Consider the following 21,286-nt stretch of genomic DNA (forward strand, 5'->3'; position numbering starts at 1 on the left):
GGACTTTGCTTCAAAGGAAAAGAAGGAGATATTAAAGAAGCAGAAATTTCCAGATAAGTAAACAGAGGAGAAAATACATGTGTTTTCTTATTCAAAGCATAAAAACATTTGTTAAAAGGTCATAAAGCAAAAAACATAACACGACTAAACCTACCAGTTTTTTAAAAAGCACTGCAAAATTAAAAATAAGATGGCGGCTTTGATATAAGTGCAAGTTAAAGATAGTTGAGTTTACACCCACAAGAATTTTCAACTGTAAGATATGCTTAGTTTGGACTTTGAGAATTTATTTTTAGATAGATAGATGGCTCAAATAGTTTCTTTGCAAGAAACTAGAAACCCCACAGTTTTAAATCTGTCTTATTCTTGTTTAAGACTCAAGAGGCAGAAATACAGGGTTACTGATATACAGAATAGTAATTTTTCTGTAATTTTCTCTTATCTTGATCTTCAATTTCTCTTGTAAAGCAATTCAACTATTTTTACTCTCTGGTCCCCATGTTAGTTATGATTTGTGTATTACTGGCTTTAGAGGATGATGGTTTTTTTTTTTTTTAAACTCAAACAGCCTAAGGGTAGAGAAATTAGCCTGTAAAAGGAAATGCTATAATGTTATTTCTTTTCAAGGAAAGTCATGGTGAAAGGGAAGCATTTATCCAGGAACAGAGTTGAGTAAACTAGTTGAGAGTTGAATAAAATAACTAGTTAATAAACTTGAATTTTAAATAGGATTAGAAGATTCTGTTTCTTGATTCAAATCTAAGGTGCCCGTTACATGCTGCCAATACTTAGGTACACGGAATGGGCCTTTACACTCAGTTTCTGTTCTATTTGTATAGACTTTAAGTAATGTTTAAAATTTGCTTTATCTCCAGCAATAGCACTCCTCTGAAGAAAACTAAAACACCAATTAGAGAACATAAGATATATGTACCTCATTGCAGCATTAGTTACAACAGTCAAGATATGGAAACAACCTAATTACCCATCAACAGATAAATGGGTAAAAAAATGTGACACACACACACAACCAAACACACACACAATGGAATATTTGATTGTTATTGTTTAGTTGCTAAGTTGTGTCTGACTCTGCGATACCGTGAACTGTAGTCTTCCAGGTTCCTCTGTTCATGGGATTTCTCAGGCAAGAATATTATTATTACTCAGCTATAAAAAAGAATGAGATCTTGCCATTTGTTACAACATGGTTGGACCTAGAAGGTAGGCTAAGTCAGATAAGTCAGACAGAGAAAGACCAATACTGTATTATTTCACTTTTATGTGCAATAAAAAAACAAACAAATGAACAAATGTAACAAGATATAACTTTGTATCTTGTATAACAAGATACAAAGTTATATATAGAGAGAATAAACAATGTTTGCCAGGGGTGGGGGTGGGGGAGGGGGAAGTTAAGGAGAAGAAAGAAACAGGTGAGGAGATTAAGAAGTACAAATTTCCAGACTTCCCAAGTGGTCTAGTGGTTAAGACTCAGCCCTTCCACTGCAAGGGGCATAGGTCAGATCCCTGGTTGGGGAACTAAGATCCTGCATCCTGCATTACAATAATAATAATAATAATAATAATGAGAAGCCTAGAAGAAACTTTAAAAAAAAGGAAGTACAAATTTTCAATTGCAAATTTACAGTCAATAATTATGTGTTATCTTTGTATGGTGACATGGTAGTAAGATTTACTGTGGTGATCAGTTTGAAATGTTTAAAACATCACAACACTATGATGTGTAAAAGGAAGTAGTATAGTGCTATAAGTCAATTACACTTCAAAAACACACTCATAGAAAAAGAGAGCAATATGAGGGGAGGGGGAATTAGAGAAGGCAGTCAAAATGTATCAACTTTCAGTTATAAGATAAGTAAGTTCTAGGGATGTAATGTACAAGATGATTAATATAATTAACACTGGTGTATGTTAGTTTTGAAAGTTGTTAAGAGAGCAAATCACAATAAACTGTGGAAAATTCTGAAAGAGATGGGAATACCAAACCACCTGACCTGCCTCTTGAGAAACCTATATGCAGGTCAGGAAGCAACAGTTAGAACTGGACATGGAACAACAGACTGCTTCCAAATAGAAAAAGGAGTACATCAAGGCTGTATACTGTCACCCTGCTTATTTAATTTATATGCAGAGTACATCATGAGAAATGCTGGGCTGGAAGAAGCACAAGTCGGAATCAAGACTGCTGGGAGAAATTATCAATAACCTCAGATATGCAGATGACACCACCCTTATGGCAGAAAGTGAAGAGGAACTAAGCCTCTTGATGAAAGTGAAAGAGGAGAGTGAAAAAGTTGGCTTAAGGCTCAACATTCAGAAAACTAAGATCATGGCATCTGGTCCTATCACTTCATGGGAAATAGATGGGGAACACTGGAAATAGTGTCAGACTTTATTTTTTGGGCTCCAAAATCACTGCAGATGGTGATTGCAGCCATGAAATTAAAAGATGCTTACACCTTGGAAGGAAAGTTATGACCAACTTAGATAGCATATCAAAAAGCAGGGACATTATTTTGCCAACAAAGGTCCGTCTAGACAAGCCTATGGTTTTTCCAGTGGTCACGTATGAATGTGAGAGTTGGACTGTGAAGAAAGCTGAGTGCCGAAGAATTGATGCTTTTGAACTATGGTGTTGGAGAAGACTCTTGAGAGTCCCTTGGACTGCAAGGAGATCCAACCAATCCATCCTAAAGGAGATCAGTCCTGGGTGTTCATTGGAAGGACTGATGCTGAAGCTGAAACTCCAATACTTTGGCCACCTGATGTGAAGAGTTGACTCACTGGAAAAGGCCCTGATGCTGGGAGGGATAGGGGCAGGAGGAGAAGGGGACGACAGAGGATGAGACGGCTGGATGGCATCACCGACTCAATGGACATGGGTCTGGGTAAACTCTGGGAGTTGGTGATGGACAGGGAGGCCTGGCGTGCTGCGATTCATGGGGTCACAAAGAGTCAGACACGACTGAGTGACTGAACTGAAGAGAGCAAATCCTAAGAGTTCTCAACACAAGAAAAAATTTTTTTCTATTCTTTAATTTTGTAATGAGAAGAAGGGTGTTCACTAAACATTGTGATAATCATTTCATGATGCATGTATCGATAAATCAAATTATTAAACTGTACACCTTAAACTTGAATGCATGTGTGCTCAGTTGCTAAGTCGTGTTTGACTCTTTGTGATCCTATGGACTGTTATCTGACAGGCTCCTCTGTTCATGGAATTTCCCAGGCTTGCCATTTCCTACTCCAGGGGTCTTCCCGACCCAGGGATCGTACCAGTGTCTCCTGCATCTCTTGCACTGGTAGGTGGATTCTTGAGCACTGAGTCACCTGGGAATTCCACACCTTAGACTTATACAGTGCCATTTGTCAACTATGTTTCAATAAAACTAGAAGAAAAATAAATAAAAATTTGCTGTATCCTCAATAGGTTGCTTTTTAAGGATAGTTATGCTCCATGTTAAATGATCTTACAATGAATAAGTTATTTGAATGGGCTTCCCTGGTAGCTCAGCTGGTAAAGAATCCATCTGCAATGCAAGAAACCCCAGTTCTATTCCTGGGTCAGGAAGATCCCCTAGAGAAGGGATAGGCTGCCCACTCCAGCATTCGTGGACTTCCCTGGTGGCTCAGCTAGTAAAGAATTCATCTGCAATGTGGCAGATTCTTACATTCAACCTTACAATGAATGTTATTTGAATAGTTCCCTCCAAAATTGCTGATGAAAAGAAAAAGAAAGGAAGAAAAGGAAGAAAGAATAATGGCAGGGTCAACAAATTTGCCTCAGTCACTTTTTTTTTCCTTTTCTTCTTTTTCTTTTCCCTTTATGTAGGAGACATACACTAGTACTCAACTTCTACTACTAGACTGCCAGTCCTGAGAACTTTCACTGTAGCATGCTATGGATATACTTCTGCTCTTAAAGGAATGAGGAAGAGACATATACAACTCAATCACACTTAAAATCATTGCCTGGATGCATGCAATGACTGGATGATATGTATTTCCTCTAGTTTTAAGAATAAGTACTGAGAAGTTATTAAGAATAAATCCTGGGAATCTCTCCTGGGAAGATCTTTTGAAGTCAATCTCCTTGGATATCAGAAAGTTTTTTGCTACATACAAGGTACTTTTCTTATGAGGGCTTGTGAACTTTGTAAATTCTTCAGAGCTTAAGTTCTCATTTTTCATGGCAGTGCCCTTTCCCAATTATTCCACACACTGGAACAGCAGAGCTACCATTAAACACATCATTAAAAATGACAGATCAGGTCCTTACACCTGACTAAGTTAGCCCTGAGTGTAAACTGGATGCTTGGGGACATGCACGCTCTCCTTTGGCTCACTAGGGTCATATGACTGCACTGAAGCACAGGTAATTTACTAACTGGTGAAAAATCTGAGCTGGTGGTTAAAAACTGATGGAGATTTTGGCACTGCTGATAGAGTGAGTACTCTTAATATCTGCTTTCAAAATAATACCTTCCCAATTTGGATTGAATCAGTTTAAATAGATATTTGTATCTGTGCTTCACTTCCACTAATATATTTGGAGAAAATGTTTCCCTAAGACTATAAAGAAACACTAAGGGTAAGACCATGCATAAGGACAATATTCTATTTACCTCTTTTAAAAAATACACCACACTGCCTTTCTATTCAATTTTGAAATATAAGAGAACTTCCTGAAACATTTCTTAAGCACCATCAGTCTTAATCCTCTCAATTTTTAGAAATCTATGAATATTATTTGAATCGTACTATATACAAAGCATTGTGCTGCTGAACTCATCCATACCTTGAACTACTAATTTATTTCTTAGTTCTTGTCTTAATGAATTAGACTAGTATAGATCAAGAGAACACAGCCAGGGTTATATCTCCATTAGAAATGGAACTTGAATCTTCTCAAGGTCAGTAACAATGTTATCTAAAATAAAACATGTTCATAAAATACTACACTCCTTGCAGAAACCAAACAGAACATACTCAAACAGGTAAAATCTGCTTTTACCTCAACCTTGATTCACTTTGAAAGTAGTTCTGCAGCCTACACTTCAAATAGGAAACTTGGAATCGCTTGTTATCAGATCGTAAACAAAATGCCTATATTATAAAAGAGTTCATTTTCTCCAAACATCTGAATTGTCAAAGAAATATTGAGCTTCTTTATATTACTCAAAATAACACTGCATTTAGAGTTATATAGCAGACTTGTGAAGTTAAAACTCAAAATACATGAGTTGGATTTTTTAAAAAGCAGAGGGAGAAAAAAGCTAAGCTGGCCAGGGTTAAGAGGCAGCGGCACACAGCCTCCTCTCGTCTGCCTTTTATTTTTGTCCTGCTCTGCTTACAACTTAAGCAAAAGGATCCTTGGCAGATATTAAAAAAAAGCAGGAATTTAAAATCATTTTTTAAACTAATTAAAGGTATTTTGGAAATAGTCCCTTGCATTCTTCATAAGGATTACCAGCAATATTTTGTGTTGGGTAAAAAAAGAACACTATTTCTCTTTTGAAATGTCTGATTACTAAATTTATTTTCATACAAATGTTAAAACTTTATGATCATGTTCCAAATTGTTTGGAACTGCAGAAGAGCCAAAAGGAAAACTATGAGATTTAGAATTTTGAGCTATACTATACCAAACACACCATCTACCACTTTGTCTGGAAGAGTAAATTATTTTTTAACTTACTGCTTCTAAATGATTTTTTTTTTTTTACTTTAAATAAGAAGTAGGAAAGTGACTATATATTTTATATCAGATGAAATATCCTATCGATTTTTTTAAGCAATTAGTTTTTATCTTCAGGCTTTCCATTTCAAATGCAAATACATCTTGATGAACTCAACTCTGTCCAAACAGTATACATAATCAACAATGGCAAGGTATATTACAGAAACTTATACTGAGGCCTAATTTAAAAAAAAAAAACTAAACTTACAAATGGCATAAAGTATTTTTTATTCAATCACTGAACGTTCTCCAATTTATTTCCAACACAAAGCAGTGGAAGAGATCTGATATTGGAGAGGCCTATGCATTGATCACTATCTTGCCTCTTCCTGAGAGGTTCCCAGTATCTGGACAACATCAAGGACTATCTGTCATAAGCTGGAATGTTGCTCAGGGGTCAAGCCATCAACTTTGCGGCAGTTTCCTGGATGACATCAGATTTAGAACTTTTCAATGCTATGCAGCTGCAGGCAATAATAATTTGTTCCTTGTCTAAGAATAAGAAGATACTAGAAGAACTGTTTTTCAAAAAACCAAAAAATGCAGAAGAAATAGCTGTCTTCAGGGAAATGGGAGTTGGGATGCCCTACCCCAAGTCCTTATTGCAATGTATTTTGGAATGAGACACTGAACTCTCTACTGACATCCCAGTCTGTGGCTTATTCTGTCCATATCATTTCTTTCAAGGAACGTTTTCCTTATATCTGGCAAGAAGAAAATATTAGGGCTTATCTCAAGCCCTAATATCATAACCTTATCTTATAACCAAAACTTTCCTCCTGTCATTGCTTCTTTTAGCAGCAATGTCCTATGATGAAAAACTGTGATAATTTTCTAAATGTGTTTACAAGCAACTTTCCAGGAACACAGGTCTTTTGCTAAGGCAGGAACATTTGTATTTACAACACAGATCTGAAACACCTACATGTTTGTCTGTAAAACAGAGCATGTTTCTCTTGGCTGAAACAATGTTTTATCTTCATATTTGAGCAGGAATTTGTACATAGGTCACCCTTGGTATTTTAGCCAGAAGAACATGTAGCCACTGGTTTTGTTTTAGCAAAAGCAGTGAAGTTTAACAGCATAAAATATGATACTTCTACTTTTGTGCAGGCATACAACGTTACCATCTGAAGCCTTCTTTAATTCAGTTTTCAGTTTTTCTTTGTCTTCTTCTAGTTTTTTATTTTCTGCTTCCAAAACGTGTTCTTCTTCCTTGCCATAGTTTTTCAAGAGCTATCAAAAAAGAGAGTTATAGAAAGAAGTAATCTTAGATTGTAATAGCCAGACATTTTTTTAGGAAAAGAGCTAAATAACATATTTTAAATTATTGGCCTTTATTCTTTGTCCTTTTCAGTGCTTTATACTTTTTTACAATGTAAACTTCTGTTAACAGAAAGTTGGTATTTGGCAAACACACACACACACACACACACACACACACACAATTTCTTCGATGACTGAAACCTCTGACATGAAAATAACAAGAGTTTCTCGCTGGGCTACAATTAAAATTATATTTTCAAAAGTATTCAGATAAAACATATCTTTTCCTTAATATGTGATGTTAATCTAAGGAAAAAAAATAGTTCTGAAGATAATATTACTTGGAAAGCCTTTATGTTCTACCTGCAGAGCTGTCTACTCAGACTAGTTTTATATTGATGATTTGTAAGAAAAGAACATGTTTTCAGGATAGAAATGGGTAAGTGGAGTATGACAGGGCCACCTTTATGCTTGGACAATTTTACCTAATTTACATTGAATGGTCTCCAAATTACTTTTATCCAGTTAATCTTTCACAATATTCTTTGTATTTTCAAATCTATTCTGGCTTTTAAAGTGTTTGTTTTATGTTTGTAGCTTATCTTTTCTAGGCAAGAAAAATTAAGATCTGAATAGTAACATATTTGACTAAAATAAAAACATCATATGTTAAAAATTTCATAGCCTGGATGGAAATCATCAGTGTTAATAGAAGTAAGTAGCTGACATCAAAAAGACATTTTAAGATGTTTAGTTAAAGATGTTACATTAATGCTTGAAAAACAGAACATGTACATATTGACATAGGTTATCTGACTGAGTAAAAAGGCAGCAATTTGATACAGAAAACTTCAACAGTCAGGAAAAAAAAAAATTAACTCAGGACAATTTAAAATAGACTGACATAGAAAAGAATTTCTACTGCAGGGTGATTCCTTTCCTGATGTAAACTGACATATTAAAACACTGATATATTAAACAAAACAAAATTACACTTAGCACTGCTACTACTACATGCAAATATTCTACAATACTACGTAGTATAAGGAATAAAAATATAACAGAAATACAATCTTTTGCTCTCAGGTAAACTCAGGCTAGTAGAAACGACGAGATGAGCATAAATACTGTAGCACAAGATCAAATACAATACTGCTGTGTTACAACTGAGATCAGGCAGATCCAAAGGAGGAATTAAAACTTGAATGAATATATAATTCCAAGAATATTTTTTTAAGAGATAAAGAACTAAAGTACCTACTAAAACCGAAGAAGTCTCACATCTTTAACATAAAAAAAAAATTTTTTTTTTTAGAGCAGAGACTAGGGAAAAAAAATCCCTCTGAATTCTACAGGTCTGTTGACCACTTAACACAATCCATGCTATTACTTCACTTGAATTCATTTCATACAGTCTTCAGTGATTATCCAAATTGGAAGAGAACCAATGAGTTACAGGAATGCTTACACTGACTGCCTGAATTAATATGCCACTGACTTGGAAAAGTTGAATTTGCTGTTGGTCTTGTAAATAAGCTTTCACTAATGCACCTATAAACCTGTTCAACTTTATTATTGAATTATTATTATGTGTAACTTGATGCTGGAGAAAGACCAAGAAGCCTGGAATCTGAAATTTTATAGCTACCAGCTACAGTAATGCACATGTAAACTGTCCTACCCACCTTACCCCACCGGGCTAAGTGGTTGGGAAAAAACAACTAAGAAGTAAAACTCCATCATTGTTGTTATTTTAAAGTAGTCATATATAAGTTAACTGGTCTTTCATAATTATTTTATTAACTGAATATCATAGCAGAATGGGGTCCCATGCACCATCTGCAACTCATCTCATGGGCTAGCATATGATCGAAGGGAACAAAACAATGTGGTTAAGAGTGTGGATTCTAGAGGCAGGCTGCCTGTCTGGATTCAAACCTTAGTTCTGTCTCTTATTAGTGGAATGATTTTATACAAGACACTTAACCTTTCTGTGCCTCCATTTCTTCATCTATAAAATGCAAATACTAACAGCACCAACCTCCTAGGGTGGTTGCAACAATTCAAAGAGCTAATACCTTACTGTGAAGCATGTGAAAATGTTAGCTATTATTTATAAACTTGAGACCCAGAACAAATGTGGTGACTTGCCAGATCACAATGCTAATTAATTACTGGTAGATTTGGGACTGGCACCCAAATCTCTTAAACTTTAGGGTAAAACACTTTCCATTAGATAATGTGTCTCTTATAGAGAACGAAGAGATGTTTTTACCATTATAAAATGAGATCAAAGGACAGAAAATGAAGCAAATAATATTAACGTACAAAATAAGTCTGACTGTGTTGCTGAAACACTGGTGACATGCTGTTTGCTTCTGAACACAGAAACACTGACACAGCTTGATGACCAATGGAAAGTTACAGGACTTCTACGGACCAAAGCTTTTTTCAAAACAGAACAAAACAAAGTAAAAATACAAACCAGTGCTTATTCTTGAAATGTTTCCTTAAAAGATGCTGTTAAAATCTACCCAAAGAAACATTTCTGAATCCTATTTGTGTAGTGGAAATAAGGCAGACATCATAAATAAAACATGTGTTTTTGAACAGGTGACCATGATACTGTAGCATCAAACATTTTTTTGCAATCCTTTATTTAATAAGGGATTTAATAACCCCTTATTGCATTTCCCTTATTTAATAGGTGGTGGAGAAGACTCTTGAGAGTCCTTTAGACAGCAAGGAGATAAACCTTGTCAATCTTAAAGGAAATCAACCCTGAATATTCATTGGAAGGACTGATGCTGAAGCTGACGCTCTAATACTTTGGCCACATGATGCGAAGAGTCAACTCATTGGGAAAAAACCCGATGCTGAGAAACACTGAAGGCAGGAGGAGAAGGGGATGACAGAGGACAAGTTGGTTGGATAGCGTCACCAACTCCATGGACGTGAGTTTGAGTAAACTCCAGAGATAGTGAAGGACAAGGAAGCCTGGAGTGCTGCAGTCCATGGGGTGGTGAACAATCAGACTTAGCAAATGAACAACAACAATTGTTTTAGAGAGCTTTATATTGTTCTAGTTAATAGGTAACTCTTTTAGAATTAATAAAAGGTGATGCTTAGAGTCCTTTCTGTAAGAGGCTAGGCTTTAGGATTTGGGTAATTCTCTACTGTTAGACTTACTTTTTACATAAATATGAAAAGTGAAAGTGAAAGTCACTCAATCGAGTCCAGCTCTTTGCGACCCCATGGATTATGCAGTTCATGGAATTCTCCAGGCCAGAATACTGGAGTGGGTAGCCTTTCCCTTCTCCAGGCAATCTTTCCAATCCAGGGATCAAACACAGGTCTCCCGCATTGATTCTTTACTAGCTGAGCCACAAGGGAAGCCCAAGAAAACTGGAGTGGGTAGCCTATCCCCTCTCCAGCAGATCTTCCTGACCCAGGAATTGAACTGGGGTCTCCTGCATTGCAGGAGGATTCTTTACCAACTGAGCTATCAGGGAAGCCCTTACATAAATATAATTTGATGTAATTTATAATTGATTGCACTTCATTAATCTGTAATAGGGAAATAATCTTATTGCATTATGTTAGGAATTATTTAAGAAAATGTTTCACTTCTGAATGGTTCTTTTGACTTTTTTTCTAAGAAGCAGAAATAGGAAAACTTATAGGTTACAGGGCTTAACATGAGCTGAAAGCACTCAAGCTATGAGATCTGACTCCTAAATTTTAAAGTTAAGAAAAAAAATACTCAAAGTAATTTTGTATCTTCCATTTTCTCATTTGTTCTTTTTACTTAACATGGAAAACATCAGTACCTGATTTTCACTCTCCCTGAGTAGCAGGGGAAAGACAGCATAGGGTTCTCAATGAATTATTAGCAACATAACCCAAATTAGAGACTGAAAATATTATATGCAGTCTTCAATCTGTAGCAACTATTTTTATCTGCTTCTTACCTAAACATCATTTGAAGAAAAACACACACACACATAAAGTCTTAACAGTAATTCAACTGAATGGGAAATGGAAACTTAGAGACTTATTAAAACTTGCTTTAAGTTATGAAGTAAAATTAATGGTAATAAAGGAACTAGAATTCATATTCCCAAAACTGTTTTCTCCTTGAATCATAGGGAGTAGGTCCAATGCCATTAGTCTACTACTGAGGGAAACTGTGAGAATTCACAAATCTAAAGATAATAAAATACTTCTGGAACAATCATATTGTAGAATACTGTTATTCATGGTCATTTTCTGCTTATAAAATAGAAAAATGGTCTTTTTGAGGCTGAAGAAAAGACACCACCCCTTGGGAATACCAAAAACATTTACACCAGTTTAAAAAAAAAAAAAATTTAAATACCCGTTTCAGTCTTTCATTTTCTTCCATGAATTTTTTGGCAGCCTGGTTAATATTTTCTGCTTGATGTTTAAGTACTCCTTTGTTTGACAGCTCTTTTGCCAGCTGAGTAATAAGGGTAACCAGACGTCTCAACACTCTAAGAAAATCAAACAAATGTCAGAATACTGTATAACTAGACTAATTTCCAAGAACTGTGACTTTAAGCACTAACTATCCAGTAACTCCCCTTCAGGTGTGGGTGTGGTAATGTTTAGGCAAGGGAGGATGTTTAAAGAAGTGTGTGTTCAGTCACTCGTGTCTGACTCTCTGTGACCTCATGGACTGTAGCCTGCCAGGCTCCTCTGTCCATGGCATTCTCTAGGCAAGAATACTGCAGTGGGTTGCCATGTTCTCCTTCAGTGTTTAAAGAAGACAAATACAAAGTCCAAGTCCTAGTTAAAACAAGCCTGTGTCTCATTTCTTTGAAATTTTTGCCAGAAGACTAACTTTTGGAATGTGGGTTCAGTGGGACTTATTATTTTTCTCTGTAGAGGACTTTGGCCAGGAGGAGCAGAAAGAGAATTCTGGACATTGTGGTAGGGCCAGTAAGAAATTTTTCCCCTCAGTTCAAAATTTGCTATTGTAAAGAGCGCTGTGCAGGATTTCCCTTGTGGTTAATGGTTAAGACTTGAGCCCCTGTGCTTCCAATGGAGGGGGCATGGATTCAATCCCTGGCTGTGGAAATAAGATCCCACATGCCTCTTAGTCAAAATAAATAAATAAAAAGAGCACTATGGAAGGCTGGCTAAACCTGAAAATTACTCTCCTACTTGTATTGATGGGTCCATTGTTACTAGTAGTAATCCTTATCTTCAAGTATTCAATTCAAGAACTGCTAAGTGTTAATTACTGTGCTAGGCACTGGGGATATAATTGGAAACAAAACAATGGCCCTGCTCTCAAAGAGTTTAGGCTTTAGTTGGGGAGGCGAGAGTTAAAACAGTATTTAATTACAACCATAAGTAATTAAATGACACTTGGAAGAAAAGTATATACACTGCACATTCTACGGGAGTGTACAATAGGAGACCTAGCTACTTTGGGGAAATGAGAGTCACAGGCCTCAGCTTACCTGAGGAAGTAGCTGAAGGACGAGCAGAAATTACCCAGGGAGAAAGGGAAGGGAAGAGTGTTTTGTCAGAAGGGAAAGTTGGTGTGAAGACCCTGAAGTAGAAAGCAGCTGGGTACACAAAAGGAACTCAATAAATATTTGTTGCAACAATGAATGAATGAATGAATGAAGGAGCAGCAAAGGACAGTGTGGGTGCAACGGGGGTACATGTGTCAGAAAAGAGTACAAGACGAGGCTCCAGACAGCAGCAGGGGCGAGATCCTGCGGGACCTATGGGCCTATCAAATCTACAAGCCAGGATTCTTATTTGTTATTTGGGTCCGCCATCTGAGTTCTTTCAAAATAGATGTTAGTGTGCTAAATAGTACAGAAGAAAAATCTACACTATAGGTGGAAAAAATGAGAAACATAAATCATGTTTTAAAATTGTGCTAAAAAAAACTTACAGCCAGAAAAATAATGAAAATCCAGAAATGTAAAGATTTCTTTGAGACCTGAAGAGTTTCATTTGTGTATGTTCATAGGCAGCAGGTCTGTTGGCTGAGCTCTTTTCAATAGTATGAGTCGAGGAATATTTTCTTACTTCTCTCACAGCATCTATTAAAAAAAAAGAGGAGACACATTGCTTTTGGCTTTTAAGAATATAAGATTATTAATATAATGGAAAGTAGATTTAGCCCAAGTGACCTAACTTTTAGAGAACGAACTTTAGCTAGGGGGTCTCTTTATAATACATGGGAGGATATTATGCTCAAAATAGATGCCAGTGGTAAACTTTGAATATAACAGTATTTTGCTTTTTTACTACTCATCTAGGAGTTACCACCACTGCACTGTCTCTAATATCTGGCTACACTGCATTAAAATTCAACCTACTGACAATAACATATATAGGTCATATGCCATTACAATCAATTCCAGGCTAACCCATTTCTCTTATTGCACTAGCATTTTTATTACATCTACTGTAATTTTTTTTTACAGTGGAAGTGACAAATAGATTCAAGGGATTAGATCTGGTGCCTGAACTATGGACGAAGAACTATGGATGAAGGTTCGTGACATTGTACAGGAGGCAGTGATCAAGACCATCCCTGCGAAAAAGACACTGCAAAAAGGCAAAATGGTTGTCTGAGGTGGCTTTACAAATAGCTAAGAAAAGACAAGAAGAGAAAGGCAAAGAAGAAAAGGAAACATATACCTATTTAAATGCAGAGTTCCAAAGAATAGCAAGGAGAGATAGGAAAGCCTTCCTCAGTGATCAATGCAAAGAAATAGAGGAACACAATAGAATGGGAAAGACCAGAAATCTCTTCAAGAAAATTAGAGATACCAAGGGAACAGTTCATGCAAAGATGGGCACCATAAAGGACAGAAATGATATGGACCTAACAGAAGCAGAAGATATTAAGAAGAGGTGGAAACAATACACAGAAGAACTGTACAAAAAAGATCTTCACGACCCAGATAACCATGATGGTGTGATCACTCACCTAGAGCCAGACATCCTGGAATGAGAAGTCAAGTGGGCCTTAGAAGCACCACTACGAACAAAGCTAGAGGAGGTGATGGAATTCCAGTTGAGTTATTTTAAATCCTAAAAGATGATGCTGTGAAAGTGCTGCACTCAATATGCCAGCAAAACTGGAAAACTCAGCAGTGGCCACAGGACTGGAAAAGGTCAGTTTTCATTCCAATTCCAATTCCAAAGAAAGGTAATGCCAAAGAATGTTCAAACTACTGCACAATTGCACTCATCTCACACACTAGCAAAGTAATGCTCAAAATTCTCCAAGATAGGCTTCAATAGTACGTGAACCAAGAACTTCCAGACATTCAAGCTGGATTTAGAAAAGGCAGAGGAACCAGAGATTAAATTGCCAACATCCACTGGATCATCGAAAAAGCAAGAGAGTTCCAGAAAAACATCTTACTGCTGCCTCATTGACTACGCCAAAACCTTTGACTGTGTGGATCACAACACACTGTGGAAAATTCTTCGAGAGATGGGAATACCAGACCACCTGACCTGCCTCCTGAGAAATCTGTATGCAGGTCAAGAAGCAACAGTTAGAACTGGACATGGAACAAAGGACTCTTTCCAAACTGGGAAAGGAGTGTGTCAGGGATGGATACTGTCACCCTGCTTATTTAACTTATGTGCAGAGTGCATCATGCGAAATGCTGAGCAGGATGAAGCACAAGCTGGAATAAAGATTGCTGGGAGAAATATCAGTAACCTCAGATATGTAGATGACACCACCCTTATGGCAGAAAGTGAAGAACTAAGAACCTCTTGATGAAAGTGAAAGAGGAAAGTGAAAAAGCTGGCCTAAAGTCCCGCATTAAAAAAGTAAGATCATGGCATCTGGTCCCATCACTTCATGGCAAATAGATGGGGAAACAATGGAAACAGTGACAGACTTTAATTTTTTGGGCTCCAAAATCACTGCAGATGGTGACAGCAGCCATGAAATTAAAAGACACTTGCTCCTTGGGAGAAAAGATATGACCAACCTAGACAACACATTAAAAAGCACAGACATTACTTTGCTAACAAAGGTCCATCTCATCAAAGCTCTGGTTTTTCCAGTAGTCATGTATGGATGTGAGAGTTGGACTATAAAGAAAGCTGAGCACCAAGAACTGATGCTTTTGAACTGTGGTGTTGGAGAAGACACTTGAGAGTTCCTTCGACTGCAAGGAGATCAAACCAGTCCATCCTAAAGGAAATTAACACTGAATATTCATTGGAAGGACTGATGCTGAAGCTGAAACTCCAACACTTTGGCCACTGGCCACCTGATGTGAAGAACTGATTCATTAGGAAAGACCCCGATGCTGGGCAAGATTGAAGGCAGGAGGAGAAGGGGATGACAGAGGATGAGATGGCTGGATGGCATCACCGACTCAAAGGCCCCGAGTTTGAGCAAGCTCCGGGAGTTAGTGGTGGACAGGGAAGCCTGGTGTGCTGCAGTTCATGGGGTTGCAGAGTCGGACACAACTGAGTGACTGAAGTATTACTCTTTTTAAAAAAACCGAAGTATAGTTGATTTGCAATGTTTCAGGTATACAGCAGAGTGATTCAGTTATATAGTTATCTTTATTCCTTTTTCAGATTTTTCCCATTATAGGTTATTATAAGATACTGAATATAATTCTGTGCTATACAGCAGGTCCTTGTTGTTAACCTATTTTATATATAGGCTATTATTTTAAATTATTGACATGTTAGAAGTGTTTGGTTACACTGAGATTTCTACTGGCAAAAATTTGTTGAAATGGGATTGACCTATGGTAGTATATGATCCCTCACGTGTCCTGTGGATGACACCTGTTACTGAAAATGTTCAGAGAGCTGCTCTTTTGATACTTTCAGTTCTGTTAAGTCTCAGATTCAGGGAAAACACTTTTCTCTAGTGGGAGACAGATTTCAGATTAGCATCTTTATTCGGTGTACTCTTAAGTCATTGGATTCTTGTAGTTTCCTGGGAAGGTATCTGCCTTCTATGTCACAAAAGACCAGTGGAATATAAGCAAGTTAGGTTGTTCCTTTCATGTAGTCATAAACATTCCTAGGGAAGAGTCACTGCCTTATAGGAAAGAGATTCTAGTTGAAAAACAGCTAATTTTAACCCCTATTTTACTTAATTTTTTAAATAGCACTTTGAGCTAAAATTCACATAACATTTACCCTTAAAATTGTATTTGGTGGTTTTGAGTATATTCACAAAGTTGTGTAACCAACACCTGAATATTTTCATCAACCCAAACAGAAAGCCCATATCCATTCTTGCTCTCCCTGCACGTCCTGGCAACCACTAATCTACTTTCTGTCTCTATGGATTTGGCTATTCTGGACATTTGATACAGATGGAATCATATTTTATGTGTTCTTTTGTGTTTGGCTTCCTTTACCTCACATAATATTTTCAAGGTTCATCTACATTTCATCAAGTTACATAGATGAAATTGCTTTATTACTTTTTATAACTGAATAATTCTCTGTTGCACAGCTACACCACATTTGGTTTATCCATTCAAGAGATGGTGGATATTTGGGTTTTCTCTAGTTTTTAGCTATTATGAACCATGGTGCCATGAAGATTCATGTACAAGTTTTTATACTGACATATGTTTTCATTTCTCTTGGTATATACCTATGAGTGGAACTGCTGGATCATATGGTAACTCCCAAGTGGTGCTAGAGGTAAAGAACCTGTCTGCCAATGCAAGAGATGTAAAAGAAGCAGGTTCGATCCCTGGGTAGGGAAGATGTCCTGGAGGAAGGCATCGCAACGCACTTCAGTATTCTTAGCTGGAGAATCCCATGGACAGAGGCGCCTGGTGAGCTACAGTCCACAGAACTGCAAAGAGCTGAACAAGACTGAAGTGACTCGGCACACATGCATGGTAACTCTATGTTTAACTTTCTGAGGAACTGTCAAACTTTTCCCAAAGCAGCTTTATCAGTTTACATTCCCAGTGTAATGTAAATTGGGATGGTTCCAATGTCTCCACATCTTCATCAGCGTTTGTTATTATCTGTCTTTTAGATTATAACTATCCTAGTGAGTATGAAGTGCTATTTCATTGCAATGATAGTGAGTTTTTCAACTGAAAAAAAAAAACATTTATTTCCATTTTCTTTAATTCCTTCTAACAATGTTTTTGTAGCTTTAAGCATTGAGATCTTGTACATCCTTTATAAAGTTCTTTTCTAAAAACAAGAAGTTTTTAGGCTTCTTGTTATAAAAGTAATTTAAAAATTTTCAATTTTGAATTGTTGCTTAATAGCATAGAAATGCACTTCATTTTGTATACTGACCTTGTATTTTGTGATGCACTATATTTCTTTGACACAGTATTTTTCTTGTAGACGCTTTAGGATTTTCTAAATAAATAATCATGTCATCTTCAAATGACTGTTTTACTTTTTAATTTAAAATCTTAATGCTTTGTATATTTTTCTTAACTTATTATCTCGGTTAGAAAATCTATTACTTAATTGAACAAAAAGAGTTGAAGTGAATATCCTTGCTTTGTTCCCAACCTTACGGAGCTAACTTTCAATATCTGACTAAGGATGATGCTAGCTCTAGACTTTTGTAGATGCTCTTCATCAGAATGAGGAAGCTTCCTTCTATTTGTAATTTGCTAATTAAAAATAATTTGATGTTTGTATATACTGTAAAATAGTTACAAATTCATCACCATACATTTACAGAATTTCTTTTTTCTTGTGATGCAAAATTTCTTTCAACATCTACTCTCCTAGCAATTTTCAAATGTGCAATACAGAATTATTAACTAAGTCACCGTGCTGTTCATTATATCTCTATGACTTATTTATTTTATAACTGGAAGCTTATATGTCTTGACTCCATTTACCTATATTGCCTACCCCCACCCCTGGCAACCACCAATCTGTCCCCTGTATCTATGAACTTGATTTCATTTTTTAAGATTCTACATATGAATGAGATCTTATAGTATTCATCTTTCACTCAGCCTAATGTCCTCAAGGTCGATTTATGTGGACACAAAAGGCAAGATTTGCTTTTTTTTGGTCATTTCTAAGATTGCCTCAAAACAATAAGAGCATGCCAACCACTACGAAACAACTAAAAAGAAAACAGTCTTTATGAGCTATTTTGAGCAGTCTAGAGGAACCAAACAGTACTTTGAAGTCATTGTTGTTTTCCTTGTTGTTTAGCTGCTAAGTTGTGTCTGACTCTTGTAACTCCATGAACTGTAGCCTGCCTGGCTCCTCTATCCATGGGATTTCACAGGCAAGAATACTGGAGCGGGTTGCCATTTCCTTCTCCAGTGGATCTTCCCAACCAGGGACAGAACCTGTGTCTCCTACATTGGCAGGTGGATTCTCTACCACTGAGCCACCTGTGAAGTGTGATGTCATTACTACTTGGCAATTAAATAGGAATAATACTCCTGGATCCATTATGCAGAAATGCTAAAGATTAAGCAGTACTACCACAGAAAAACACAAACCCATTTGTAGAATGCATTGCTTACATAATAGTAAAGAAACTGTGTCTGAAAAGTGGGATTGGAGGGGCAACAATAAGAGGAGGATGTGACACTTAGTCAATTTTCTATAAGGCACATGGAGATCATCTTTTTGTGGGATCAATTCTGTAAGCATTCAAATTCCCGAGAAGCATTTCTGCTGACACTAAATAAATTCTCCTGGGCTTCCTACTTCCTTTCTGCCTGTTCCAACTTGCTAAAACACATACACACTTTGCAGTTAGTATTGGCTCTAGGAATATAAACATCTAGTAATGATTATTACACCAACAAGGAAAAAATTCCAAAATAAAAGATGAATTATGTTGAGTAATTCAAACCTACTGGGTCTACATTATTTACACCAATGTCATTTTAGTGGATGAGAACAGTGGACTACGTACTTTACATATGTAAGTGCATGTTATTCTTTCAACACCTTAGTGAAGTAGGTGTTATTCCCCTGTTCTGAGACGGAAACACTGAGGCTTCATGGGTAAGTCCCTGTTTGACTGTCTTTATCATCCAGGGTTAAAGGCCCCACATTAATCATCCATGATGTTCCTATTCTCTGGGAGTTAATTACTTCCTCTGCCCATAGATGTAGGCTCCTGCCAGCAGCCATGATTTTGCTCTGTGATCCTGGACCCTGGCCATAGCTTCTCAGATGAGGACTGGCTACCCAGTGTTATGATTTTTTCTTCCTTAGAACTGGAATTTAGAAATGGCTAGTTAATCCTCACATATGGCTGGCATGACAAAACTTAGCAGCTGTATATATTTCTGGTCTGGAAATTGAGTATCAGAGTCTGTAGAGATAAGGAAGAAGAAGGAGACCAAGGGAGAAATACAGGACACTAAAAGGACACTTCAGTTCCTATGAATTTGGCTTCCTTCACCTTTCAGGCCACACTGAAACAACCCTATATTTTAATTTTCTCTTTCATGCTCAAGTGAGCTGATGCTGGTTTCTGATTTATGTAACCAAAAGAACCTTGGCTAAAGTTGTCATTCTTTATATGGCTATGTGGCAGTTTTCAGTAGAAATTCTTGTGATAATTTTAGAGTTAGAAGGACACAGTACACTCTTAGAGCTACTAAGAGCTATGGAGATTATTTCCTCTCTCTATTTTGCAAATGGCTAAACCAAACTCAGATGAAATGACATTCCAAAGGTCATTTAGTTAGCTGGTGACAAACTTGGAACCTGGTTTTCCTTATTGTTTTTCACCTGCTTGCTGTGATTTCTTCTATGGCTAGAGATTCAGTCAGTAACATTAAGAACATACCATGAGACAAATACACTTTGAAGTGAAGTGCAAATCCATTCACATCCTGATGCAATGACTTACTCATACCTTCTCATGACATTTATTTCCAGTTTATAAAGAGGATTCCCCTCCAGAGGTTAGTAATATGGAAAACAAGAAACATTTTCTCACAAAAGAGTGGCACACATGGTGGTTATGGCCCAGGCCGACACCTGTGAAACCTGCCTAACTCACAACACAACTCTGAGGGAATTCTGAGGGACAACACACTGCAGTGGTATTAAAAGCTGAATTGCCAATTAGTAGCTGGGTGATCTCTGACAAGTTACATAATCTCTCTGAGCTCAGTTCTTAAAAGCTTCTAAAAAGCATGGCAATTTACTCCTTCTAAAAAGCATGGCAATTATTTTACTCATGGAATTTCTAATTTGACAAAAACCTTAAGAGTCTACTTCAAGAGAAAAGTAGTGTCTGGGATGTAGCAATACCTCTGCCAGCATCTGGACAAACATAAAGAAGGCCTGTCACCAAGGCACAGGATTTATACCCATGGCCAGAAGCTGAACCACCCTGGCATCAAGGGACAGATATTTTGACTATTAAGAGTTTTCTACTACTGACGACCTATAATCAAATAGGGAAATGATGGAAAAATCTGCACGTTTTTGAGTCAGACAACGAACCCCTCACTAGGTGAAAGAGGTTAACTGTATGCTGCACACAAGCATGTAGACCCTGGATTGGCTGGAAACAGAAGGTTGATAATGCTGACTCCCAACTGCCTCACCACCAACCCCTCAGAAGGATGTGCACAAGCTGATCATGCCCTCTTTGAAACATTACTATAAAACTCTTCACTACCCCTTCGAGGTTGGGACATGCAGTTTGGAGGGCATTAGCCCACTGTGGCCCCCTCTGCCTGACAAAGCAAATAAAGCTATTCTTTTCCACTTCAAAAAAAAAAGCCTGCTTCTAATTTCTAAGGTGCTTGTTATGAAAATTTCAAACATGCGGAAAAACTAGTACAATAAACATCCATATTTCCACTACCTAGATTCAACAATTGTTAGCATTTGCCACATTTATTTTTTTTTTAAACCAACTGAAAGTAAGTTGTAAATATCATGAGACTTTACTTCTGTGTATTTCAGCATGCAATTCCTAAGCATAAGGACATAACCCTACGTAAAAGGTGTTGGTACTTTTTCTGTAAAGAGCAAGTTGTGTATGTTAGGCCACACGGTCTCTGTTTCAACTACTGCACTCTGGAGTTGTTCATACATAGACAACACATAAACAGAATAGCATGGTATGTTCCAATAAAACTTTATTTACAAAAATAGGTAACTGGTCTGCAGGTTATAGGTGGCTGACTTCTTCTATATAATAACAACATTGATATCATCACTAAAGTTAACAAAAACTCCCTAATATTATCTAACAAATAGTCTATATTCAAATTT

General features: G+C 36.9%; 1 protein-coding gene and 1 non-coding gene across 4 annotated transcripts in view; both read right to left on the bottom strand.

Annotated features, from left to right (window-relative positions):
• BCAP29 (B cell receptor associated protein 29) overlaps window positions 1-21,286 on the bottom strand; it is a 50,200-nt gene that overhangs the window by 22,429 nt on the left and 6,485 nt on the right. For all 3 annotated transcript variants that reach the window (XM_070469181.1, XM_070469176.1, XM_070469189.1), the window contains exons 4-6: window positions 12,969-13,119; window positions 11,412-11,547; window positions 6,895-7,003 (exon numbers count right to left, since the gene is read on the bottom strand). In XM_070469181.1, coding sequence (XP_070325282.1) covers window positions 6,895-7,003; window positions 11,412-11,547; window positions 12,969-13,119 — 396 coding nt within the window. The remainder of the gene's footprint in view (window positions 1-6,894; window positions 7,004-11,411; window positions 11,548-12,968; window positions 13,120-21,286) is intronic.
• On the bottom strand, window positions 3,852-3,975 carry LOC139036655 (small nucleolar RNA U109). Its single transcript, XR_011489490.1, has one exon. It is a non-coding gene; the product is annotated as a small nucleolar RNA U109 (small nucleolar RNA).

This window comes from Odocoileus virginianus, chromosome 1, assembly GCF_023699985.2.
Source record: "Odocoileus virginianus isolate 20LAN1187 ecotype Illinois chromosome 1, Ovbor_1.2, whole genome shotgun sequence".
Taxonomy (NCBI): Eukaryota; Metazoa; Chordata; class Mammalia; order Artiodactyla; family Cervidae; genus Odocoileus; species Odocoileus virginianus.